The following is a 26,821-nucleotide window of genomic DNA, read 5'->3' on the forward strand; positions in this document are numbered from 1 at the left end:
AATGCAGTCCTTGAATTATTGTGGTCCTTAGCTATTTAAGGCAAAACCAACACTTTGAATTGGGCCCAGAAACTAATTGACACCAGGTGCAATTCGGCCAGGATCAGTGTGATATGCTGAAACCGTCAACCTGGCTGCTGAATTCTACACCAGTTGCCTTTAGAATTTTTTTGGGGGAGGAGGAGAGTGCATACCCATAGGTGGAAAGGGTAAAAGCCCCCAAACAACTCAGTGAGTATATGCTCTGTGGTCACAGCGTGCTGGCTGGGGATACTGGAAAATTCCGATGAAAGCAGAAAGGAAGCATAAACTGTTGTAGTTTGCATGTTCATCTGTGGCCAGAAATGGAAACCAGTCAATTGAGTATGACTGATGTTCATTCAGATTGTTGTTGCTTTCAAGCCTGCAAATGTACCAGTTGAAGTTTCCAAAACGTCTTCAGAGGCAGCCTCATGTATAACGTGTTACTGTGATCTAACCTAGAGGGTACCAGAGTGTAGTAGACAAAACATAGTTTCTTTGTTTATTTATTCAATTTATATACCGCCCTTTATCAAAAGTTCCCAGGGCGGCGTGCAACATTAAAAGCACATTACAGAACATCCATGATAAAATAATAAAAACACAATAAAAAAGCATACTGGCAGACTAATAATAATATAGTCCTCATAATGACGCATATCACAGGTTGTGCCTGTCCAGATGGGGGCGCCCTGGGACACCAGCTGAAGCTGATGGCAGGCACCTTAAGCGGCTTCAAAGCGACTGTAATTATTTTATTTATACATCCATACATGCCCCGCCCATCTGACTGGGTTGCCTCAGCCACTCTGGGCGGTCTGTAACAACCTCCCATCCATCCTGTCTAGGAAACTGCCTGGAAAACCTACGCCTCCTTTAGCTCGGGTTAGTTTACACCCTGAATATTATTCTTGGAGGGGTTTTTTAGTGGCGTCACCTACCGAGGATAAGCATTTCAGCGAGCGTCACACGCGTAAACATAGAAATACCGTACGTTTATCAAAGAAACCGTTGATGACCAGACGACGCGTATTACTATAATATGACGTCACTTCCGCTCCGTAGGGCGCCCCTCCAGGCTCACGTCGGTTTCCCCGTGACGTCACCGGCCTCCAGCCGCCGTTCTAGGCATCCGGAGGCCGTCTGGCTCTATGGTCGGCCGAAAAAAGAGTCAGCTGCGAAGACGGGCCTGGCCGGCCGGGAATGAAGTTTGGACCCTGTGGCGGTTTCTCGAGGCTGTTTTGGGGCTAGGAAAGGGTGGGGGCGGCGGCGGTTTCGGGGACCCTTCGGCGGCGACGGGAGAGAGGTGAGTGGCAAAAGCGGCGAGGGCTGGCTCGAGACCTGAGGGAGACGGGGCGGCAGGCGCGGGTTTGTGGGAGCCGGGTTTGAGGAAAGCCCTGTAGGCTGGCGGGATGGTCCCTCTCTCCTCTCGGCCTCCCTCAGCGCCTGGCACAACTCTTTCAACACCTTCGCGACAGGCGGAAAACCAGCAGGTCTGGTTTCTCCCCGTTAAGTGATGCAACGACGGGGGAAGCTCTACCTGCCGGGTTTCTGCCTGTTTGCGTTTAAGGAAGCCAACGCACACCCCCTGGAAGCTCTTCTCAGAAAAGGCGCGCCCATGTGTCAGCCTTAAATCTTTAACCTCTTAAAAATCCTGCTGTGGCCATTTACACAGTCAAATGCCCTACACCGTCAGCGGCTTTCCAGGTGGAAGGGGGTTATTATTATTTATTTAGGTTTCATGGGGGATATCAGATCTCAGAGGCTACTAGGTTATCTCAGAGGCTGCATGGTACACATCCAGAATTTAAGGGAATTTGCTTGTGGGCTCCCTGTTTAGGCAACTGGTTGTGCCACTGTGGGGAATGGGATGCTGGTTTAGACATCTGACCCAGGAGGGATGTGACCTTACGATGGACTTTAGTTATGATCCAGTAAGGCAGTTCTTACGTTCTTGGTGACAGAACGGGATCCTGCTCAAATAATTGCTATACCAATTTTAACATGGCTTCCTTGTTCGGGTCAAATATATTTTCACCTGTCCCAAACTCATAGGGTTGGATAGGTTTAAAATCTTTTTCAGAAAACAGCATTAATCCTTCAATGCTCATCTAGTGAGTATCCTTTTACGGTCTCTCTCTCTCCCATTTCTGTGTTAGCACTCCCAGTACTATCTGTGCAACATACACTTAGGCCTGGGTTTTTGTTTTTGTTTTGTAATCTGTCTCTGTTAGGTTTCCCGTGCCTCTCTCAGGGCTACACTTGGGAAACCACACCAAAGAATAGTAATATGAATGCCAGAAGATGCCAAAAGTACACTTTGGGTTTTGGACAATGGGTAGATTGGAGGGCCCTTCCATTAGCTTCAGTTAGAGTAACATGTTTTGTTTGGTTGTTGTTCACTTTCAGGTGCTGATGCGACTGGCCTCTAGTCAGTGAGATGTGTGCTTGATACTTTAAGACATCGCTGGATTTTGCCTAGCCAGTGGGCAGGCCCCTGCTTTAGCAATGGCTCCACAGTTCCGAAGTTATGTTTGGGATCCTGCTCTTATCCTTTCCCAGATCACACTCATGCAGGCAATTTACTATAGCTCGCTTGGGCTCTGGTTGGCTGTGGTGGACAGCCTGGTTCACAACAGCCCGTCCCTTGACCAGATTTTCAACTACGAGGTAGGATATTATTCATTTTGGGAAATCCTGACAGCTAGAAGATTTTGAAAACCAACCTTGCAGGCTAAGAGAATTGTTGTTTACGTCTCCTACTTTTTGGTATCCAGGGGAATCCTTGAGTCAGTCTTTCCCATCCCTGGGTAGAAGTTGGAGTTAAAAGTGCAGATCAGAGTGAATGGAGAAATGTTGGAAGGAAAAGGAATTGACCAGTACAAGAAACACTGTACCTGTTTGGGTTGTGGTGCCTGTAGATCAGGAGTGGAGGGAAGTCATGTGAGTGTGAACTCCAGTGTGAATAACAGTAGAGAGGCAGGACAGTATGTCAGACTTTCCCACCACTCTTGACAGCCTTCTCCTTCAACCTCCAGCCACCCCTTTGCTCCTGGCTTCCTGTTCTACACAGTCACACACACCCTGACCATCTTTATCAGCTCCTCAGACCAGAGGAAGCGTGATCTGGATTGTGTGTTCCCCCTCTTAATCTCCAGTATTTAAACAAGTATGACATTAACACAGTTTCACAGATTGCATTCTATAACATTTGTATTTAAATTTTACATACTTTTGTATGCAGATTTTTGGCTTGCATAGACAAGTTTATTACTGTCAGAAATGAATTTGCACATACTGTCAGAAATGAATGGCTGCCTTTGCGATAGCAAAATTAAGATGATCGTTTAGATATTGTTTATTGTGGAGAGGACATGCTGTGTATTTCAGAAATAGATTTCAGAAATAGACTGGAAAGAGAAGCTGCTGAATTACAACTTATCACCAAACTTAAAACCATGGAGAAACCTGGCCTGAACAAAGACCTTGGATTCTTATCTCATTATACATGACAAAGCCATTTTTCACCTTTTCACCCCTTGCTTCTTCCTGTAAGACCTATTGCAGTCGTTAAGAGTCATCAACAGGCTCATCACAGCTATCTGCCAATCACCCATTCCCACCAGCCTTCTGAGTAATACCCCTCCCCACCTTCTCACTATATAGAAGGGTCTGGAAACTTCTGTTTCAGTGTATCTGAAGAAGTGTGCATGCACACGAAAGCTCATACCAAGAACTGACTTAGTTGGTCTTTAAGGTGCTACTGGAAGGATTTTTTTTTGTTTTGACTATGGCAGACCAACACGGCTACCTATCTGTAACTGATGCTGTGTATTGTTATTGCTAATAGGAACTGATATTATTTCTTTATTTATTCAAAAGTTTATTCCCTTGTTTTCCCATTCAAAAAGAAAAAGGAAATGCTTATAAAACAAAGGGCACATAGTTCAGTGTTAAAACTTCTGCTTTGCATACGCAGAAGGTCCCAGGTTCAATCCCCAACCTCTTGACTTAGGAATGTCCCCTGTCTTGGACCCAAAGAGTCAATGCCATTTAGTGCAAACAATACTGTACTGAGTTTGATGGGCCAATGCGCTGAATCGGTATAAGACAGCTTCCTGTGTTCTTCTAACAATCCACTATTCCAACACTATTACTGAACTAGAAATAGGATCAAAGAACAAGAACCCAAAATGGTCTGTCGTGTGTGACCTTGTAAAAGTTTGTATGAAGTCAGTTGAATATTTCTCCCCGAAAGGGCAGTTTCCTCCACCTACCTTCATGTGTGTTTTTTCACTATAATGGTTATTCCTGCTGTTTTGTATCATTTCTACAGAAGAAAACTCTGAATACAACAATTCACTTTTATCACTACCCAAAGTTTCTAGTGATGTCAGATGAAGGATTTGGATTTAAATGTTTAAGTAGAGACATTGTTTCAGGGCAGATCAGATGTGGGAAAAATCTGTGGTGTTCTTTCTTTGGAGTGAGTGAGACGGCCTGGGATGGTTACATGTGCATAAAACAGTCTTTTCAATGGAGTCTGAAAAGATAAGACAAATCTAGAGAGTCCTCTGTGCCTCTCTTTTGCCTGGCTGCATCTGTCCTTGAGCTATGATCATGCCTTTTGCTTGTCTGGATGGACAGAAGAGTCTGTAGAAAACTCTTACCTGGATGGAACGTTGTTGTTTAGTTGTTTAGTCGTGTCTGGCTCTTCGTGACCCCATGGACCAGAGCACGCCAGGCACTCCTGTCTTCCACTGCCTCCCGCAGTTTGGTCAAACTCATGCTGGTAGCTTCGAGAACACTGTCCAACCATCTCATCCTCTGTCGTCCCCTTCTCCTTGTGCCCTCAATCTTTCCCAACATCAGGGTCTTTTCCAGGGTCCCCTTCTCATGAGGTGGCCAAAGTATTGGAGCCTCAGCTTCAGGATCTGTCCTTCCAGTGAGCACTTAGGGCTGGTTTCCTTAAGAATGGATAGGTTTGACCTTCTTGCAGTCCATGGGACTCTCAAGAGTCTCCTCCAGCACCATAATTCAAAAGCATCAATTCTTCAGCGATCAGCCTTCTTTATGGTCCAGCTCTCACTTCCATACATCACTACTGGGAAAAGCATAGCTCTAACTATACGGACCTTTGTTGGAAAGGTGGATGGAATGTAGCCTAGTATAAAAAGTGTGAGTTACATCAGTTGCTCCACCCACTTTTGTCTCTGGCCCTACCCACCACCAGCATCTGTCTCCTGGAAGGTTGCCTATGAAGGAATGTACCTGGAGGCTGAAAAAGACTCTCCACTCCTGTTACATAATTTTATCAATTGCTATTGGCTACGGCATCAGGCTAGCCACTGTTTCAAACTGAATCCGAACTACGTGGCCCCTGATCTGATCCAATTGAGCTCCTTTTAACCTGCAACCAGCCCTGGGGGTGAAGTGGCCATCCATGACTGGGGAAGGGAGCCGATTGACTTCAACAGCATATTCCTCCCCAGCCTTATACTCCTCTGCCATAACTTCCTCTTTCTAGCCCCAGATGAGGCTTTGAAGTACAGTAGAGTGAACACAAGCCTAAATGGCAGAAGAAGACCTCTGTAGAGACGAAAACCCAACTGCTTGTTTCTGACCCAGTTATCTCTCTCATAAGAACACAAGAAGATCCCTGCTGGGTATTCTATCTTGTCCTGTGTCCTGTTTCCCATGGTGGCCAACCAAGAAGCCCATGAGCAGGGACATGAGAAGTACTCCCCTCTCTGAAGCTACTGAGTGGAAGTGAGCCAGTAGTGGATATTGTGTAGTGGATCCAGTAGTGCATATTGTGAAGTCACAGAAATTTTCAGGTTGGGAGGAGAGAACCTTGTCTTAGCCCAGTGGTGTGAAACCTTTGTAAGCCCGGAAGCCACATTCCCTTTGGGAGAAGCATTCTGAGGGCCACATGCTGGTGGTGCTAGTGATGGGTAGGGTGAGAGGCAGACATGGACAGAGCAGTGGATGTGAGTTTTACCTTTGTATAGGAGGCTACTGTCCAGCTATACAAGGTTTCTCATTTTTTTGCGGGCTGCATGGGACATTACAGGTGTGAAGAAAGGAAACTGAAGTCCTTGGACGCCAGTGGAAGCCCACTCTCACAACTGAATTCCACCCAGGGAAATTAGAGCCAGACCTTCTCATGGCTCTCACCATCAGATTGGCTTTGAGCACCGCAGTACTGTAATGTAGGTTTCATTTGGGATCTCTGTGCTTTCTGTCCTCATCTCTATTGGGAGAATAGGGCAGGAATAAGTTTGACACCTGCCCATCTCTGTGGAAGTCTGCCCAATGCATAGACAGCAATGGTTACAAGGCTGCATGTTTGAAATAGCAGGACTTTTGCCTGTGCTGTCTGCAACTCTGCTGTTTTCCAACTTTTGTAAGCAGAAATGATGACCAGCTTAGGGACTCTGTGGAGCATGCCTTATCGCAGCTTGCTGACCTTGGCAAACTGCATGGGGTAGTGATTTACGATAGCCTGGATTTTGGTGGCAGTTGTAAGTTTTCAGTTCTGAGTTGCCGAAAAACTGCAGTTAGTGTACTGTGACAGTTGGCCTTTCTATTCAGTCCTTTCTATGAAAATAACTGGTGACAGAGGCTCATGTAGACGTTGATTTATCTTGGCTGGATTGCCTATTTTGAAAACTTTAACCACTGAGCTGTATTTTAGATCAGGAGGTTCCAGACAGTGGTGTGTGGACCACTATTGGTCCACAAGCTTCTTGCAGGTTGTCAATGGTATGTTTGCATTAAATATTCATATTGATTCTTAGTTGTATTTTTAATGCTTTTTATTTCTTATATTGTATTTTATTGTATTGCAATTTGAATTCTATGGAATTTCAATTGCAATACAAAAAAAAAAAAGAAGCAGCAAGAAAAGTACAATTAAAAATATCACAGTATCTTAGCAGAGTGTATTACAAATATTACAAGTGTGGGGGGGGGGATCATTTAGTGGCCCACCAAGAATATCAGCAATTTTCAAGTGGCTCAGTGGGGGTGGGGTGCAAGTTGGGGAACCACTGCTTCAGATCCTTTGGAATTTCACAAAATCAAGAAAATGTGTGTAATTTATGCAGTTTCAGATAGGGAGGAGTGGGTTTTAGCCTCAAAACATAGACTGATCTGTTCTGTAGAAGCAAATGGAACCCACTTCAGCCATAGGGCAACTTTTGCAAAATATATAATTCCATTCTGGCATTGTATCAATATCCCTTGTGATACATACATTTACTGGGGGGTTATTGTTTTACTTCTAGTTATGGTATGTATTTTTGTGTTTTTATATTGTAAACTGCCTTATTATGTTCGGATAAAGGGCAGTATATAAAATTAACTAATAGTAGTAGTAGTAGTAATAATAATAATAACAACACCACCAAAAACTCAGCCCTGGCTGATTTTTGTAGATATAATTAAACTTGTACATACAAATCTGCACTCCTAGAAAAAGAAATTGTTTTTCTGCCTTGAAGGTAAACGAAGCATTATATTGAATGGAATGCATGGATGGGGAAGAGAAGTCAAACAAATCTTGAGTTGGTTTCCAATTTATCCCAGTGGCTGTTTTTCTTCTTGTAACCCTGTGCAGGTTTTGGGGTTCTCCACCTCACCTGGCAGACTTGCCATGATGGCTTTTATCCTGAATGCACTTTCCTGGTAAGTTGCCTTTTTGGATGTGCATTTCTGACACTTCTGATCGCCATTTTGTTTCTTTGAAGTACAAGCATTTTTTCCCAGGAATCAAATATCCTTTGCTGAAAACCGTAGTATTCTCAGTCTGTGTTGTAATGCAGAAGCAGGCATAGCTAACATGGTATCCTTCAGATGTTTAGAACTACTTCCATCAGCGCCCAGCCAGCGTGGCCAATGGTCGGAAATGATAGGAGCTGCAATCCACAATGTTTGGAGGGCACCACCTTGCCTAGACCTGTGCTAAGGAATATTGCGAGAAAGCTGTTTGTAGGGATTGACTAACCTGTCTTAAATCTCTGGCTGCTATTGGTTGAACTGCTCAGACTCTATAGACGGACAGGGCAAAAAGTAAGTTCTTGGGGAAAATGGGTGGAAGATGAGGGATAGGAAAAGAGGAAGGAGGAGCCTAAGGAGGCAACAGGCAAAAGGAAGGGGGGAATCTTGGAAAGCAGGTTTGGAAGAAAGAGTTGTTTGAAGGAATGAAAGCAAGAAAGGGCTATAGGAAAGTCTCAGAGAGGTTTAAGAAATCTGGGAAAAGAGAATGGGCAAAGAGGATAAGGACACGTGATCAAGAGCTGCAGGGCTTGGAACAAGTTGGTGCTCCACATTTCTTTGAAATATCAGCCAAATAGCTGCTGTCCTTTAAGGCATATGAGCATGAGTATTTATAGTCTTCCACCCTCTCACAAGAGAGATATGTTGTACCTCAAGAGCAGCCAGGAGAGGAAGAGAAGTTGCCAGATCAAAGGTTTTCAGCCATAAATATTCCTAACAGCCTAATTAAAAAGTCCCCACATGGAGCAAGCTTGTTTTCTCCAGCTCTGGAGGCTGGGACCCAAACTAATGGATTTAAATTACTAGGAAAAACCTTCTTACAATAAGAGGTGTTGGACAGTGGAACAGACTCCCTCAGGAGGTGGTGGATTCTCCTTCCTTGGAGGTTTTAAAGCAGTGGTTGGATGTCCATCTGCCATGTATGATCTCATTTAGATTCCCGCATTGCAAGGGGTTAGACTAGATGACCCTCAGGATCCCTTCCAACTCTACAATTCTATGATTCTAAGATAACTCTTGTACTTCTTAGTGCAGGATAAATATAAAAATGTCTGAAAACTTTCTGTTGCTGAATTCCTTCTTTCCTGAATGCTACAGTTTCAGGTAAAATCTTTTCTCCCCTCCCCTTTACAGTGCCATAGGCTTGCTGTATTTCATTCGGCGAGGAAAGCAGTGCTTGGATTTCACAGTCACCATTCACTTTTTCCACCTGCTGGGCTGCTGGATTTACAACGCACACTTTCCAACTGCTTTGACGTGGTGGCTTGTACATACTGTGTGCACGGCACTCATGGCTGTGATTGGGGAATACCTTTGTATGCGAACAGAACTGAAGGAGATCCCATTAAATTCAACCCCCAAATCCAACGTATAGACCCTCGGAAGATGCTGTTTCTCTCTCTCTCTTCCCCACGGCTTCCTCATCTTGGTGCTAACACAGGATACGTGAGAATGTATTTGAAGCAACCCAGCATGTCTGTTGTAACTTTTAAATAATCTTGCGCGAAAGGTTTGTGATGCATCCATGGGTACAACATGGGACAAATCAGATTTTGATAAAGCACACTTTGTTGCTTGGGTAGGCACACCCATTTTGCCCATGCAGCTCAGAACAGATTCAGCGTTGGACAACAAAGCAACAGGAGCTGGACTGTTTTTGTGAGATGAACACTGGGTTGCCGGAACTGGAACTGTCATTTTCTTCAATATGGACAATACCCAGGCAGTTGACTTCACGCAATGCACAATAAAAGCTCCATTCTGCTCCCTCCCCAGTACATCTCGTATCTATTTTCCTTCCAACTGTCTTTTGAAATTAAAAAAAAAATCAAGGAGATCAGACAAAGTAGGAAGTATTTCTCACTTGGCTGCTGTGATTATAGAAGGTTTGGCTAAAGGTGAAGAGGAAAGTGACAATATTTATTGGATTGTAGAGACTGATTTTTGGCAAAGCAAATAAAGACTCTCATTGTCCATTGCAGTTTCGCAGCTTATTGATCAGGCAGGGTTATCCTGTTATTTTATATAGCAACAGGGGAGGAAAGGGAGCCATCAGACAGGAATATCATCCTGGAAGTCACATCATCAAAACTTTAAATCTACCATCTTCAAGGAAAAAAATGGCATGCAGCAAGTTGGCCCGCTGGCCAACAAAGAGGGCTAGCTGTGGGCTAAAATGCTTCAGATGAGCCTTCTTGTTTATAGTATTACCACGAATGTACTTCCTTTTCTCTGACCATCAGATTCTAGTATTTATAATCAAGGACACTGTCCTTTTTTGTTATACGAGGCTGTGTTAGCATATAAAGAACAGGACTATTAATGAGTTTTTTAACTGAACAAGATTAAGAGAAACATGCAGCTTCCGTTGTCTCCTACGCACAGAGGCCTGAGTGCCCCTGTCATACACAGTCAAAACTCTCCTATTTTAAAAGGGATGGAAGGTTTGGAAGAGAGAGTTAATCTGTAACAGCCGGTTGCAGCTGTTAATGGAACTATGGGTTTTTCACAATGAACTTATTTTCAGACATGCCACTGAGCCTTTCTTTGTACATAAATATTTGTTGGTGGTATTGGTTTGTATAAGTTATATTGGTAAGTTAATGCTTGGTTTGTAATGGTTAGGGGGATAATTTTGCATATAGAACTCGATAAACTGTCTCTCAAAAGCTCTTTGTTTTTGTGATGCCTTTTCTGAATTTCATCTGGCAATCCTTTGCAAACAGAAGTTTCGCCCTGGATTAAATGTTTTGCTTCCCATGCTTAGGTATTACATTTAGCAGAAGGCAGGTCTTTTTCTATGCTGTCTTTATGATTGGGGAAAACCTCTGAGTCAAAAAGCCCCTTTCCCAGTGTTCTTTTGTTTATTTATTTGTTTATTGAAATATTTATAGACTGCACTTTTCATTAAAAATACAGCAACGTGGTTTACAATTCAGTGTTAGGTCACGAACATGCTGTACATGAGGGCTGGCTAACGTGTCCTCTTCATGTTTCTGGAGTCCATTTCCCATAATACTCAACTGGAGCTGATGGGAGTTGCAGTCTAACCACATCCGGAGCTCCACACATTTACTTTCCCTGCTACACACTGTGTTCAATAACAGTTGCATATCGCCACTTTGCCACTAGATGGCATTGTTTGCTTTTTAGAGCCTGCTATTATGTGATAGGAAAAGCTGCAGTCTAGCATTTCTCTGGCAGCGCTTTAATACAGTGGGGCAGACCTCCAGAGCCACCCTCCTGACATCACTGCAGCTTACTTAGATGGGGCAGAGCACCACAGGGTCTTGGCAATGTCAGGACTGCACGTGGATGGACTGGTGGGAGTGCAGGATTGGCTCCACTGTCCTGTCCCACCCCTGCTAGGGTAAGCGGCAGCAACAGCAGCAGCAGGCTAGGAAGTGCAGTTCTGTGCTATCACATCAGTTGCTACTGCTTATATGGAATCCAGCTACTATGGTATTGCCAGGTAGTGACTCTCTAGGGCCCCGGCCAGAAGCTTTTCCTGCTCCTGCTGTTTCTTTGGCTGAAAGGTCAACACACTCAAAGCAGGGGAGAGAAGGAAAAGCCCCGCTTTTAATACAGATCTAAAACATTGCAGGCCAGTTGAGCTGGACTAGGCACTGTGCAGAATGCACAGATGCATGCTGGGACTCCGAAGCCTATGGAAGCTCTCGTTTTCGAAATGTCATGCCCAGCCATTTAACCTGAAATCTGCTTCAAGTGCTAATTGGAACTTGTATGCAGGGCTGTGTCCTTTTTTAGTTACAGAATTCAACACCACAGAAAGCTGGATTCTGCAATGTCTGTAAACAGAGCAAATACAGATAATATTTTGTATAATTCTGCCATTTTAACCATTTTGCAAAATTTGTTTACTTTTGCATGTCAGGAAAAGGGGCAAGGGATTATAGACAATGGTAGGCACGCTGCGCCCAAGTCACTAACAATCATATTGAACCAGTCCTCTGACTCTTGGATACTGCAGCATGCATTTTGACCATATACTGATACATGTTCAGGCATATCTTTGCAACCATGAGGGCTATAAACTTGTTCTTTTGAGAAAATGAAATATGTGTGCATTTGAGTGAGAGAGAATCAGACTATAGTTTCCATTTGGTTATCATTAACTCTGTTACTGTGGGTAAGCAGTGGCGTAAGCAGAAAAACATGATTGCAGATATTCTTGGTCTCCTACATTCATTTCTCCTTTGGACACCCCTGACATGCCATGTTTCTGACACACTTTCAAAAAGAATAAAGTACTTCTCTCAGCACGCATATAATACCTTCCCTCACTGCTGAACAGTCTCCAATTTGCTCTTCCTGAAGAGCATGCAGATTCTGGCTTGCCAGCAAAAGGTGGGGAGAAATGTCAAGAGAAGGATCAAAATCAGACAGAAAATTCCAAGAGGACTGGAACTTGGAAGAACCAAACAGAATGTTTCCTGCCATGTCACTCAAGGAAATGCTTCTGAGAGCCAGTAGGGAAGCCTCCAGGGATAGAAATGGGGGAATGCAGGAATGTTATCAGAGAAAGAACAGAACTGATAAAGAAACCATGTAGGTGCTCAGATTGTGGGCAAATATAGATGGTCATTTGTCATGGATGCTTTCATTGAGATTCCTGCATTCCAGGGGTTTGGACTGGATGACCCTCAGGGTCCCAACTCTGCAATTCTATGGTTCTATAATCAGGAAGAAAAATACTTCAATTTCTATGTCATATACGTCAAGGCTAAAGGGACCCCTGACCATTAGGTCCCGTCACAGACGACTCTGGGTTTGTGGCGCTCATCTCGCTTTATTGGCCGAGGGAGCCGGCGTACAGCTTCTGGGTCCTGTGGCCAGCATGACTAAGCTGCTTCTGGTGAACCAGAGCAGCATATGGAAACGCCGTTTACCTTCCCGCCGGAGCAGTACCTATTTATCTATTTGCACTTTGATGTGCCTTCAAACTGCTGGGTTGGCAGGAGAAGGGACCGAGCAACGGGAGCTAACCCCATCGCAGGGATTCGAACCGCAGACCTTCTGATCAGCAAGCCCTAGGCTCTGTGGTTTAACCTACAGCGCCACCCGCATCCCTCTATGTTGTATACATATAGGAGAGTTAATTTAGCCTTGTTATATTTGTTGCTGCTTCATGGAGAACAAACCTGGGTGCCAGCCCGTTCCTAAATGCTTTTGAGTTCTGAAGCTTACTTCTGACTAGACATATATAGGATTGTTCTGTGAATCTGTTTTCTGTCATCCTGATCCTGTGAAGCCCAGTTTCCTATGTGTTTGTGTGCATAATAAAGTGAGAGCAGTTATCCTCTGCCCTGCCACAGAGCAAATAAACGGCAGATGGCTTCCTTTTCTTAATGAACTTGGTCTGATGTAGGCACTTGAGGGGTTGCTCCCAGAGAGCGTTTCTGCAACAGCTGCTTCTAGTGCATCATCCCTCAGTGAACTCAAGCTAAATTTTGTCCAGAGGGAGGGGGAGATCAGAGACAGGGAGTAGCCTTGCCCAGCCAAGTGATTTGAGCTTTGATTTCTAGGGAAAGTGGGACAGGGCATTTGACAGTGTAAATGGCCACAGCAGGATTTTTAAGAGCAAGAGATAATATTGTAGAAATACAATGCTAAGCAGTGTCATATTCCAGAAGTCCCCCACCCTCCACAAAAAAAGTCTCTGGAGGATAGGCTTAGATGGATGGAACCAGGGTGTCCTCCTGTCTCTGCTCTTTTAAAGCCAAGCGCAACAGAGAAGCCATGTTTCTTCATTCACATGTCTCTAGCCCACAATGTCTAAAGTTTGTGTGCGAGCTATCAGCTTTTCACAACAAAAGCCATGCTTGATTGAGGGCAGTGGAACTCACCCCCTCTCCTTCCTTACTTCACTGCATTCTTGAAGGAAGTACAAGATCAAGTGATGGCCACCAACTAGTATGGCTTTAAAGGGGGTTAGACAAATTCATGGAGGCTACAGCTTACCAATGGCTGCAAACCATGATGGCTATGTACTACCTCCAGCGTCACAAGTGCTATGCCTCTGAGTAGCAGTTGCTCAGAGTCACAAGTCAGCGTGTGCCCTGGTCTTGCTTTGGGGCTTCCCATAGGCATCTAGTTGGCCACTGTAAGAACAGGATTTCTGGACTAGAGAAACCTTGGGTCTGATCCAGTGGGTCTCCTATGTTCTTAAGCACTTTTCTCCTAGCCTTGCTCTGACACAGTAAGTGAGGTGGGCTGGGGAGAAAAGCATAGGGGTCAATACCATGCAGGGAGGAAAAATAGGAGAGGGTTCTGCTCCCCTGACTTGGATGTGCCTTTTGTGATTAAAACCAGGTTTCCTGTAGATGCTGCTTTAGACATGGATGAGGAGGTGTGTAAATAAACAAAGATGGCTGCTCTCACCATCTTTCACTAGTCCTCAGCTGGCAGTGGCCATCAGTACTTTGTGGCTGTGCAGGATGCTCAGTATGAGACTCACCAATCCCCACCTCCATTCTAGCCTTCCTCCTATGCCTGTAATAGCTATGCCAAATTGGCAGGCAGAAATGAGGAAAGCCCTTGGGTTAAGAGCAGAGCAGGTGCTTTACATGCCAAAGGTTTTAGGTCAACCCATGCTGTCTCTAGTTAAAGGGTCCTGGTACCAGGTGGTGGGAAACTTCTGGAGAACCTAGAGAACCACTGCCAGTCAAGAGTAGACCATACTGGGCCAAATGGGGAAATAGTCTGATACATATATTCATTACAAATTGATAAATGGAGTGTGGAAGGGGCTACAAGCAATTGGGCTGGAGGCTGGCGGGTTGGCCAGCATGGTTAACACCAGTGGTGGGGCTTGGATCTGGCCAGCAGGCTAGATCCAAAACTCATACACACACTGTGGAACACTTTGCCACATGAGCAGGGGGCTTGGTGTCATATGTCAGGTGAATCCACTTCAAAGGAAGAATCAGGAGCACTTTTGCAGATGGGACTTGAAGTCAATATTTCAAAGGCTTGAACGCCGATCTTCCTTTGAAACCTTGCCATTCAAGCTGCATCTGGAAGGGAAGACAAGAAGGCTCGGCAGGCCTAGTTAGCTTGAGGCTCTCCACTGCTGGTTTACACTATGCTAGAGAGGTGCAGAAACTCAAATGGGTCTTAGAGCAACAGGTATGGTACGCACAACTACTCTGCTGACAGGGCTGGAATACTGCCAAATTGCAGGAGATCATTCTCAACCTCAAACACGTTCAGACATATCCCTCAGTTTTGGAAGCGCTGACAGCACTTACTCTTTTCTTGCATCACATCTTGGGAAATGAAGAAAAAGTGGTTTTAGGGAGGAGGATTGACAGTTTACATTGATCCCTTGTAAATGTGTGCAAAGCCAGCATGAGTTCCTTCTTTGGCACTCGGGTCCTGTTTGTTGGCTTCCCACAGGCAACTGGCTGGCCAGTGTAAGAACATGATGCTAGAAGGCCCTTGGCCTGATCCATATATTCTTATGTAGCCCTGAGGTTCTATCCACCAACTTTAGGTCAGAGCTCTTGATCAGCACCTGAAACCACAATCCAACATAATATAGTACCATATATCTTACCATTCTTGTGCAATCATTTGTCCCAAAAACACCTTGATAAATCAAACAGGTGTGTAACCTGATTAGCATATTAAAACGGCAGAGTGTCAGTAGAGATTTTGGGGATTGTTCCAGAGATGGAACACAACCATTTGAATTTGTTTCTCTGGGAAAATCTGTTCCTGATGGTTTCTAAGAGCTCAAACTGCCCTTTTTAGTTCCCTAATATTTACTGTTCTAGGAGGTTGTCCAGGATACTGTCCTTAGGAATGGTTGTGTAGGTGTGGGAAGAGATCGACACAATAGTTTGATTGGTAGTTTTATCAAAGAACATCCAAAACAGCAGACCAAAATAAGGAAAGTAGGTGCCCCTTTGCTTGTGCTGCCATTTCCTCCAAGTTCAGTGGTTTAAAGCTGAGATTCACAAGCAACTTCTCGTGGGCAAAGTCAAACTGGAACACTTGCCAGACTTGTTCTTGACAACCCAGATCACTGGAAAATGCAGTGGATTTCCCTCCATATTTATAATGTAACCAAGCATTCACTAAACAAACACAAAACCCCTAACAGTATTTATCAAAGATCTGGAAATAAATATATGTACATATGTGCAGAGTGGTTCCCTTTATAAATTAAGCCACGTGACCATCAAAGTGATGCTTAACAGCGAAATAGATGGAATCTGCAAGGAGCTGAAATTCTGGGAGTTGCTGGAGGCGCAGAGGTCAAAAAGGCTGCCTTGGAATTTGATTTTCCTAGATTCCTTTTTCAACATCTCCCAGATAGTTGCTGCCTCCCTCTGGCACTCCCAAAGGGCAGCCACGGCACAGGTGTGAAACTCTTCCCAATATCTGCAGCAGGAGAAAGAGAAGACTTAGTTTCTTTGCATAAAACAAAGAAGTCAGAGTTAGAAATCGCTTATCTGTAAAGCAGAACATATAGCAGGGATCATCAATCCAGTGCCTGTGGGTGCTCACCAGTTGCTCTTATGGGACCCATGAAATGTCTTAGTAAATATCCCCTCAAATCCACAACCCACAAAAGGCTTCTTGCTTTTTCTGCTCAGTTCCTGTTTGCTTTGGCTTGGCCTCTTATATGCTGCCTACAGCAGCCATTTTGTGTAATGCCACACCCCCATGCCAGCCATTTTGTGACTGGCCATGGCACTCAAAATGTTCACTGGCTCAAAGAGGTTGTCCACCCCTGACATAAACCCTGAATGGTTTGTTTGTTTGGTTGGATGGATGGATGGTTGGTTGGTTGGTTGGTTATGACCAGAGTAGGCACTGTTCCAGCCTTCTCAATGTGATTCTGTCCACCTTAGAGGAAGAAAAAGGACAATCCACGTCTAGCAGCACTTCTGTGATATACTCACATGGCTGCCATGAATATGAATTCATGCTCCCTGTGCCAAATTTATCCCCATAGGAACAAGTTCTTCTATAGGCAGTCCTTCCTGAATAACTACTAGGATACCTAACATTTTGCTTTTGTGCATACGAATGCAGCCTAAATGAGGAACATTGGATGGATGTTGAAAGAACCAAATTTCAGGATGCCTAAGCAGTTTTCATACAGGATAGGATACCCCGAGAAGGTTGATCTAGCTCAAGGGTGGAGACCTTCAGGCCCTGGGAATGAATGTGGTCCTCCACACCTCTCTCTAGGCTTCACCTCCTCTTCAACCACCGTCTCTAGCTGGCCCTTCTCCATACCATCCTTGAGTGTTTTTGCCTGGCTGGAATGTGTCTTTGAATGCGGATAATGCCTCTTGTTGGATGGAGAGGGGTGTGTAAGTGCACAAACTAGCCTACCATTTAAAATTTACATAAGTTTCTCCACCCACTTTTGCCTCTGGCCCCTCCCACCACAAGCGCTCAAAACAGGGTGCAAACTAAATTCTTGGTTAATCAATTCCAGTTCTTCCAATGAATACATGGATTCCAGACTAAATAGCTTGAGCTATAATGGATTTTTAAAAAGGGGGCGGAAGCAGGACATAGGACAGGGTCCTGAGTATACTCCCTTGTTAGGCTGTTACTGTAATAGCTGCACTGTGAAAGTGAATTGTATCTTTTCTGGCTTTGCTGAAACATTTTCCTTCTGGAAATGTTTGATTGTAATGTTACAATGGGTCCCTCCAGACGTCCTTTTGATTGTGCATTCATGATTATTTGTGCCCATGATTGTATCAGTGAGGTTATATGTGATCCCACTTTCAGTACTGTTTGTGCCTGCAATAATAATGATTATTTATTTATTTATACCCCGCCCATCTGGCTGGGTTTCCCCAGCAACCGTTTCTTGGTGGACATCCTGCTTTGTTTGCAATCGGTGCATGTCCTGTAGTGTCCAGCTGGAATCCTGTAACTTTATCCTGGAACCACAAACGTGCAAAGGTATTTGCTCCACTTTCATTGTGCTATTGCACAAGAGTGCCTCCCCAGACAGCAATAAGATGGCGACATTGGGGAAGTGTCACTAAACATCTAATAAAGCTGAATGTGTGGATGGTCTGCTATAAATCCATCACTAATGCACAACTATTGCATTAATGACATGTTGCCGAACCCACCCACCAAAAACCCACCAGTCTTTCTCACATAAGTGGAACATTTTGCCCAAAGAAGACCCTGGTTATACAAAAATCATCTTTTGTCCAAGGCATCCTTACACAATCATGAAACAAGGCTGGTGTGTGTGTCTGTGTGCATAAAATCTCAGAGAACACTTATCTGATTGCCAGCTGTAAAGAGCTCATTAAATAGAACTATTGTGGCAGAATAAATGTCCTGAGATAATAATGAGAGAAGCTGCTGCCAAACAAGGTAAACTCATTTTGCCTTATAACAAGCCTTGCTTCTGCAACCTGCAACAGCATAATTGCAGGGGGCAAAGGAGAAATTTAGTGAGTTAGCAGCTTAAAATTATTTGACTTCAACAAAGACAGGAAGAGCGAGGCATGAAAACTGAAGTGTCTACTTTGAAGGACATTTTTTGTGTGTATTTGTTGCTCTTCACTCTTTCTCCCCCACCCTTCCCCATCTCAGTTGGGTAATCACAATCCCCAGCATGCATCAGTTTTTGCAGCCTCCATCTGTTCACAAACACAGGCCATAATCACATGACCTGTCAGCGTTGGACTCTGGGGGAATGTTGCACAACTAAAACCAAACAACAAATACAATCAATTTCATAGCAGGCTGCTTTCTGAGGCATCAGTTGTTATGATCTCCATATCTGTCACTGACCAGCCTTTTCTCACTAGCAGAGGGAGAGAAACATGGAACAGGAACATCATGGGAAGACAGTATTGTTTTAATTCCATTATAGCAGGAAAGAATGGCAGGGCATATCCAGGATGATAGTAACTCAGGTCTTGCAGCACAATGATAGGTTGTGTGTATTCTGCATTAAAGCAAAACAAAACAAGAAAGCCTTACTCCGCATCAACAAAATGTGAATCCAATGGTCTGTATAAAGGAGGTTAATTAAGGCTTGCATATGCTCATATAGTTTGCTTCATTAATTCTGCTTCTCCAATTCATGAGAAGAGGCAAAGATACGGACAGGCAGAGTGCTGAAGCCCTGGTTTCTGACCCAATAAAATGTGTCTTCCCCATAGTTTCTGATATTTCATCCTTTGTGGTGGACACATTTTCAGACCCAACTTCATAATCTTTTAAGGGCTAGAAATTTCAATACAAGTTGAGGTTCTCTAGGTGCTGAACGTGCTTAGTACTAAATTTCACATGTGTACGGGTTAAGCACACAGAACCTCTAAATATATGTATACAGCCCTGATCTGGATCCATTTCCTAATTCTTAAAACATGGTTGATTCTGTATAGGCTGTTGTTGTTTATGTACTGATTTACTGTGGAAAAAAGGGGGGACTTGTTCCCAGGTAAGTGCAGTTAGGGTTGCATCTGAACAAATTAAATCACCTCACACCATCACCATAGGAACTCTCGCCTGCAATCTAAAGTGGTATGGCCCAGATACAAAGTTTTACATTACTACCTCAGTGAGGTAATTCTCCTAAGAAAATGAGCAAAGGTTTTTGGGGGGAGAGTTCTTGGGGATCACTCCTACAGAGAACGAGAGCTACCCTTTAGCTACACAGTGGTACCTTGGGTTACATACGCTTCAGGTTACATACGCTTCAGGTTACACACTCCGCTAACCCAGAAATAGTGCTTCATGTTAAGAACATTGCTTCAGGATAAGAACTGAAATCGTGCTCCGGCGGTGTGGCGGCAGCAGGAGGCCCCATTAGCTAAAGTGGTGCTTCAGGTTAAGAACGGACCTCTGGAACGAATTAAGTACTTAACCTGAGGTACCACTGCACCACGGAGAGTTAGAAAGTGGGGTTTAAAAACAGCAGCAAGAATCTGGTGTGTGGCTGAGCTTGCTTGCTTGCAGTGATTAAGAAACTGAACTACCAACTGGAAGTCCCAGTCTGACTCTCTCAGCCTCATTCCTCTTCACTTGAAATATGGAGGCTAATATACTGACTTACTCTGCAAAGTTGTAAGAAAGTGAAAGGCCGTACAGCATCTTATATCCTAGGGTTCAATTTCCAAAGTCTCTAGGTAGTGCTGGCAAAGGCACCGGCTTGAAACCTTGAAGAGCCACTACACCCATAAGTGTAGACAATACATGAACCAACAGTTCAATTTGCTATAAGGCAGGTACCTTCCTGTGTTCCCAATTGTAACTAGATAGGTGTGTGTGAAGCGCTCTGAACTCTTGAAAGTTCTTAACAAATATTATAATTATGAATTTGGAGGGGATAGGCTGTATGCCTGAGCCCCCTTCTAATTCCTGGATCCAGCATGGATTCAATTCCTCGAATAGCTGGGCTAGCTTCCTGGTGAGGTGCAGGCCATTAAGGTAACAAAGGAAGTGGCTCTGTGCCAGGTGGCAAATGAGTGGGGCCCCTCTCCCTCAACTCGCTGGTAGTTAGAAAGACAAAGACCAGAGAGTTAAGGTGTGTGAGATAGAAGCAAGGTTGCAGGCAGGCAGGCAGCTGGGAGACAGAGCCATGCCTGATTTCTGCTGGAATCCAAGGCTGTGGCTATGGGAGAAGCAAGACCTTCTTGTTAATGCTGTGAACCCTTCCATCATAGGCTCAGGTTGTAGATATGTGTAAATAAACCATATATCCTAAAAACACCACAGTCTCTGCTGTACCTCATTCCAAAGGAAACACAAACCCTGAGTGAGCGCCTGGAATCTCGAACTGCTCAGAGATTGGGTAGCGTGCAATATTATTACAATGACTATTCCCAAAAGACACCTGCTTCTTGGGAGAAAAGCAATGACAAACCTAGACAGCATCTCAAAAAGCAGAGACATCACCTTGCAACAAAGGTCCGTATAGTTAAAGCTATGGTTTTCCCAGTAGTGATGTATGGAAGTGAGAGCTGGACCATAAAGAAGGCTGATGGCTGAAGAATTGATGCTTTTGAATTATGGGGCTGGAGGAGACTCTTGAGAGTCCCATGGACTGCAAGAAGATCAAACCTATCCATTCTTAAGGAAATCAGCCCTGAGTGCTCACTGGAAGGACAGATCCTGGAGCTGAGGCTCCAATACTTTGGCCACCTCATGAGAAGAGAAGACTCCCTGGAAAAGACCCTGATGTTGGGAAAGATGGAGGGCACAAGGAGAAGGGGACAACAGAGGAGGAGATGGTTGGACAGTGTTCTTGAAGCTACTAACATGAGTTTGACCAAACTGCGGGAGGCAGTGGAAGACAGGAGTGTCTGGCGTGCTCTGGTCCACGGGGTCACGAAGAGTCGGACATGACTAAACAACTAAACAACAACAACAAATTCCCAAGGCTCAAACTCCAATTCAGGCGCAATGCCCCTCAGAGGTCATCTTCCTTCATTTTTCCTCCTCCAAGACTTTCTTGTCTCCTTCATTAACCTCCTGCCCAACCCTACAATATGTCTTTACCCTCTCCCTAATCTGGCTTCTCCTTTTGCCGGTTCCCTATTCTTATTTATTGCTTTTTCTGCCTTTCTAATCTCAGCATCTTTTTTCTTGCTGGGCTAGCTGGTTTTATGCCTTCCCAGAGCTTTGCCTCTTCCTTGATTGCATTCCTGGACAATGGCACCCATTTATCTCAGCAAACTTTTTATCTCTTCCATCTCCCTTGCTCGCTTTTAATCAGGCCCAGACCTGCTCCAGGGGCTGAGCTGCTTGGTGCTTTGATACCTGATTGCCAGCGCTGTCCGGAGACACTTCCGGGTCACGTGGCCAGCGTGACAAAGCTGCATCTGGCAAGCCAGAGCCGCACACGGAAACGCCGTTTACCTTCCCGCTGGTAAGCGGTCCCTATTTATCTACTTGCACCCGGAGGTGCTTTCGTACTGCTAGGTTGGCAGGCGCTGGGACCGAGCAGCGGGAGCGCACCCCGCTGCGGGGATTCGAACCGCCGACCTTTCGATCGGCAAGTCCTAGGTGCTGAGGCTTTAACCCACAGCGCCACCTGCGTTCCCTCCTGATTTGATTACAAATAAACAAATGGCTGCATATCCACCTCACTTTGAAGCTGCCCCTCCTTGGAAAGGCCAAATGGATTCAAGACTGACTTGTGCCTTTTTTAGGCCTCTGCCCCGAATCAGTGCATTTCATTGATTATTACTATCCATAATTATTACCATATGTTTTATTTATTTGCTTGCAAGCTCCCTGACCCACCCGTCACCGTAAGGCTCCAATGTGGGTTACAACTATAGAAAATACAATTATAAAAATAGATAAAACAATGACAATGATAAAAAAAATAGAATTGTTCTAACTGGAAAAGAACAGATGCAGTGGACTTTATACATGCGTGTTGCAGCATATATAAAAACATAATGAAACATTAAACTTTTAAAAGCTTCCTTGTACAAGGCTGCCTTCAGATGTTTCCTAAATGCTATATAATTACTCATCTCCTTAACATCTGAGGGGGGGGGGGGGGAGCATTCCACAGGGTCGGTGCCACTACCAGTAAGGCCCTCTGCCTGGTTCCCTGTAGCTTCTCACATGGGTATTTATCTACCTCCCCCCCCTCCCCGCCTTGCAGCTAATATCACCTCTGAAGGATAGAAGTGGGGCCTAATTTCATGATGCTCATAAATAAACAGTTCAGAGGAATAAGAGTAATATCTCTCTGGCCTCCATGTCACCTCTGACACCACAATGCTACACCCCTCCCCAAGGTAATTATATTTATATATTATTTTTAGAATATTTATAAGCCATCTTAATGAGCAGAAACCTTCTCATTGGATAACTTATTCGTAAAGGTAAAGGGACCCCTGACCGTTAGGTCCAGTCACAGACAACTCTGGGGTTGCAGCACTCATCTTGCTTTATTGGCCAAGGGAGCCGGCATACAGCTTCCGGGTCATGTGGCCAACATGACAGCCACTTCTGGCGAACCAGAGCAGCACCTATTTATCTACTTGCACTTTGACGTGCTTTTGAACTGCTAGATTGGCAGGAGCAGGGACCAAGCAACGGGAGCTCACCCAGTCGCTGGGATTTAGATCGGTAAGCCCTAGGCTCTGTGGTTTAGATCACAGCGCCACCCACGTCCCGTTTCATCCTTATTCATAGGATCCTTTAAACTGTATTTCCACACTTTCCAAATTCGGGGGTGGGAGGGAAATGCCAGATGCCCCAAAACAGTGTGTAGGCCCCCAGCTTCACTTTCCCTGAAAAGAGGCAATGAGTGGGGGGGGGGGGCAGTGAACAACTTAGTAAAAGCAGGGTGTGGTGAGATGGCAAGAGCAAGGATTTATTTAATGGAGCTAGGAAAAGAAGGGAAGAAACAAGAGGTGTGTGGTGTGCATGAAACTGCAGCGTCAAAGCAAGTGTTATCCCACACTTTCCGGTGCAATTTTCTATTTTGGAGAACTGGGTTTGTTGCCCAAGAGCTCCAAATCTGCTTTAATGGAGCAACCTGAATTTGCCAGTGTGTGTGATTAGATCCCACTTGAGAAGAACGACTGTTTGCATGCACTCTTTAAAGTTTCTCAGGCATATCTCTGCCTCTGGTGAAGGCCTCAAGCCTCTGTGAGGGTACAACATGGCAGCTGGTCTCTCTGTGGTTCCTTCTCCCTTCCTCCTTTTCTATATGCTCCCCATTCTTCTCTCAATCTTTTTGGAATCTCCTCAGGCATGATCCTCCTCCCTCTTCCTTCAACATCTCCTCAGACCGCCAATTATTCCTTCTTGTATAATAGCTCCTGAGGGCTGCCACCCCTGGGCTATGCTGTAGGCATCCCACAAGAGTGGGGGGCGGGCATAGGGTTGCAAAGTTATCAGGGACTCTGCCCCATGTGCCGCTGAAGCAGTCCAGGAGGGGATAAACAGGATGATAGGGAAACACTTTCCCTCCTTTATTAATTACACATCAGAGTGCTGTGAAGAGGGCAGAAATCCTAACAACCTTAGAAGGGGGAAACTGAGATTTGGGATGTGTGCATCTAATCGCAAGGCTCCCTGACCCCAATTTCTCTGGGCTGAAGGCATGCCACATGCTTCCTTTCAGCCTAACGGGCACATAGCAGATGGAGCGGTTATACCCATGCTCTTTTCTCAGATGTCCGTGTGTATATGAAACAAGCCAATGAATCTCCTTTATACCAAATCAGATCATTGGTCCATCAAGCTTAGTCTTGTCTACACTGACTGGCAGCTGCTCTCCAGGGTTTTAAATGTGTCTTTCCAACCCTACCTACAGATGCTGGGGATTGAATCTGGGGGCTTTCTGCATGCAGAGCAGACCCCTCTACCACTGAGCTATGGTGGTGCCCCTGGATATGCAGGAAAATGTACTTACTGTCTGTGTGGAGTCTCATTTTCCTCTCCTAGATGTGGAGTAGATATGGAGTCACCTACTTAATTATGGGAGAGGTCTGTGTTTGGAGTATTTAGAAAATATCTGGGGAATAAAAGGTAAAGGGACCCCTGACCACTAGGTCCAGTCATGACCGACTCTGGGGTTGTGGCGTTCATCTCGCTTTATTGGCTGAGGGAGCCGGTGTACAGCTTCTGGGTCATATGGCCAGCATGACTAAGCTGCTTCTGGCGAACCAGAGCAGCACACGGAAACGCCGTTTACCTTCCTGCTGGAGTGGTACCTATTTATCTACTTGCACTTTGACATGCTTTCAAACTGCTAGGTTGGCAGGAGCAGGGACCAAGCAATAGGAGCTCACCCTGTTGCGGGGATTCGAACCGTTGACCTTCTGATCGGCAAGCCCTAGGCTCTGTGGTTTAGACCACAGAACCACCCGTGTCTCATTTTCCTGTCCTAGATGTGGAGTAGATATGGAGTTACCCACTAATTATGGGAGAGGTCTATGTTTGGAGCATTTAGAAAATAACTGTGGAATACTTGACACAAAAATTCACAGTGGAGAACAGGATTTGGGGGAGAGTAGCACTGAATCTGGAAGCAAGATGTGTCAGCGATGAATAAATGGTGTTATGTGCATGCTCACCCGCAGACGGCATACAGTCCTTTCATCTGGTCCCTTTCATCTTCCTCCTCTTCTTCCTCATAGCTGGCCATATTCTCTCCTAGTTTTAAGATGCAGTCAGATAAATCTTGGTAAATGTTTTCACACTGGGCTTCTGCAGTCAGTGACCTGAGCAGGTACCCTGCAAATGGAAAGGGGATCCATGTAACTTAATGGAATCACAGAATGGTAGTGTTGGAAGGGATCCCAAGGGTCATCTAGTCCAACCCCCTGCAATGCAGGAGTCACAAATGAAGCATCTATGGCATGGCCATCCGACCTCTGCTTAAAAGCACAGTCTACCTCCTCCTGATTGAGTCTTCCTCTGTCAAACAGCTCATGATGCAAGGAATCTCCTTCGGGCACCCTCATTTCAGATTCAGAGCCAATGCACAATCCTCCTGCCCTAAGCTTTGGAACTGTTTAATAGGCATCATATGAGAGCCAGCCTGAAGTTGCTGATAGTGTGCAGGTACTAAGACTTGGGGGCCTTGATGCAAGCTCACAGCATGGACATAGCCAGGATTCATGCTAGGGAACAGGCTTTATGTTGTGGGTGGATAGAACCTCAGTTAGTTAATTTTTTTTTATTGACTTACTTGATTTAGGGGGAAACGGTTACCCTCCTGCCCCCCCCTTGACTATGCCCATGCCTCACAGAGGTGTTGTGAGGATAACATGGCAGAAAGGGGACCATTCATTCTGCCCTGAACTCTTTGGAGATCAGGCAGCTTAAAAATGTAGGTGAGAAATATGTACAATGGAAGGCGAAATGTGACCTGCCCTGAATTTGGTTGTCTGCATTTGCAGAACCTTACAAAGTGAGTTCAGAATCATAGAATTGTAGAGTTGGAAGGGACCCTAGGGATCATCTAGTCCAACCCCCTGCAATGAAGGAATATGTGGCTGTCCCATACGGGGACCGAACTTGCAGCCTTGGCATTATCAGCACCACACTCTGTCGAACAGAGCTATCTAGCCCATGCAATACATGTCTAATACACGACCTGTTCATTGTGATGTTTCCTCTGGAGCTGCTGCCAAGTATTCAAATATGCTTGCCAACTTCCCTGCCCTGAGCTCCTATGCCTTTAACAACCCAAGATGCAGACATATAGCAGGGGAAGCTTCTCCCATCATTTCCTGTCTATAGGAGGGTGTGTGTTAATTTTTTGCTTGAAAGGTTGTTGTTAATAACGACACAGGAGCACTGCCTGAAAAAAACAGTTGGCAACCAACTTAGGGCACAGCCTAGATTTTTATGTCCCCTTTTACCGATGTTCAAAGCAGACGGAGGCTCAGAAGAAATGCGGAGCGGTAGCTAACTAACCCTTAGAACTAGAGGGCGCGCACCTCCGGGATGGCGAGAAAAGACTTTCAGCTTGGCTAGTTACCGAGCTCCATGATCCGGACCCTCTCCAAATCGAAGCACGACCCCTACGCCGGGAAGGCTGGTACTCACCCAGCGCGACGAGTAGGAGCGCCGTGCCCATTCGCTGTCCCATAGCCGCCGCCTCCTGCTGCCGCCGCCCTGCTCAGGGGCTCCGGCTGGACTCCACCCCTGACATCAACAGCGTGCCCCCAGGAAGCCCATTCCCCCACCAGCAGCACCCCCGGGCGCCTCTTTAGCCTTCCTCCTCCCGGTGAGGAAACAAGACGGCGCAGGCGACCGCCGAGGTAACTTGGAGGGCTCAGCTGGCTCGGTGCGCCTTGCAAGCGCTCAGCTCCCTCCTCCCGCGCCCTCCCGGGGGGGGGGGGGAGTCTGCTCAGCCCATCTGGAGACGCCACTTCTTTCCCTCCAGCTGCCTCCCGGGAGCCCAGACCCTTTCTCCTTTCTCCCCCTGCCGAGAAAGGTGGTTTAGTCCAGGAAGGCGCAGCCACCGCGCTCACCGGGGGAGAAAACGGAGGGGTCTGTCCCTTGCCATGCTTTG

The 26,821-nt window shown here is 45.4% G+C and overlaps 2 protein-coding genes across 2 annotated transcripts; one reads left to right on the top strand and one right to left on the bottom strand.

Annotated features, from left to right (window-relative positions):
• Positions 1-1,153: 1,153 nt before the first annotated feature.
• On the top strand, positions 1,154-10,469 carry SYS1 (SYS1 golgi trafficking protein). The gene is made up of 4 exons (XM_083746374.1): positions 1,154-1,327; positions 2,431-2,691; positions 7,643-7,710; positions 8,935-10,469. The coding sequence occupies exons 2-4, from the start codon at positions 2,530-2,532 to the stop codon at positions 9,173-9,175; spliced, it is 471 nt and encodes a 156-aa protein (XP_083602500.1). The 5' UTR covers positions 1,154-1,327; positions 2,431-2,529; the 3' UTR covers positions 9,176-10,469.
• On the bottom strand, positions 9,623-26,821 carry LOC310847981 (neuritin-like). The gene is made up of 3 exons (XM_083746387.1): positions 26,353-26,821; positions 24,873-25,032; positions 9,623-16,209 (listed from the first exon to the last, which is right to left on the bottom strand). Exons 1-3 carry the CDS (start codon positions 26,393-26,395, stop codon positions 15,984-15,986), a joined length of 429 nt encoding a protein of 142 aa, XP_083602513.1. The 5' UTR covers positions 26,396-26,821; the 3' UTR covers positions 9,623-15,983.

This window comes from Podarcis gaigeae, assembly GCF_964106915.1.
Source record: "Podarcis gaigeae genome assembly, chromosome: 6".
In the NCBI taxonomy this organism is placed as follows: domain Eukaryota; kingdom Metazoa; phylum Chordata; class Lepidosauria; order Squamata; family Lacertidae; genus Podarcis; species Podarcis gaigeae.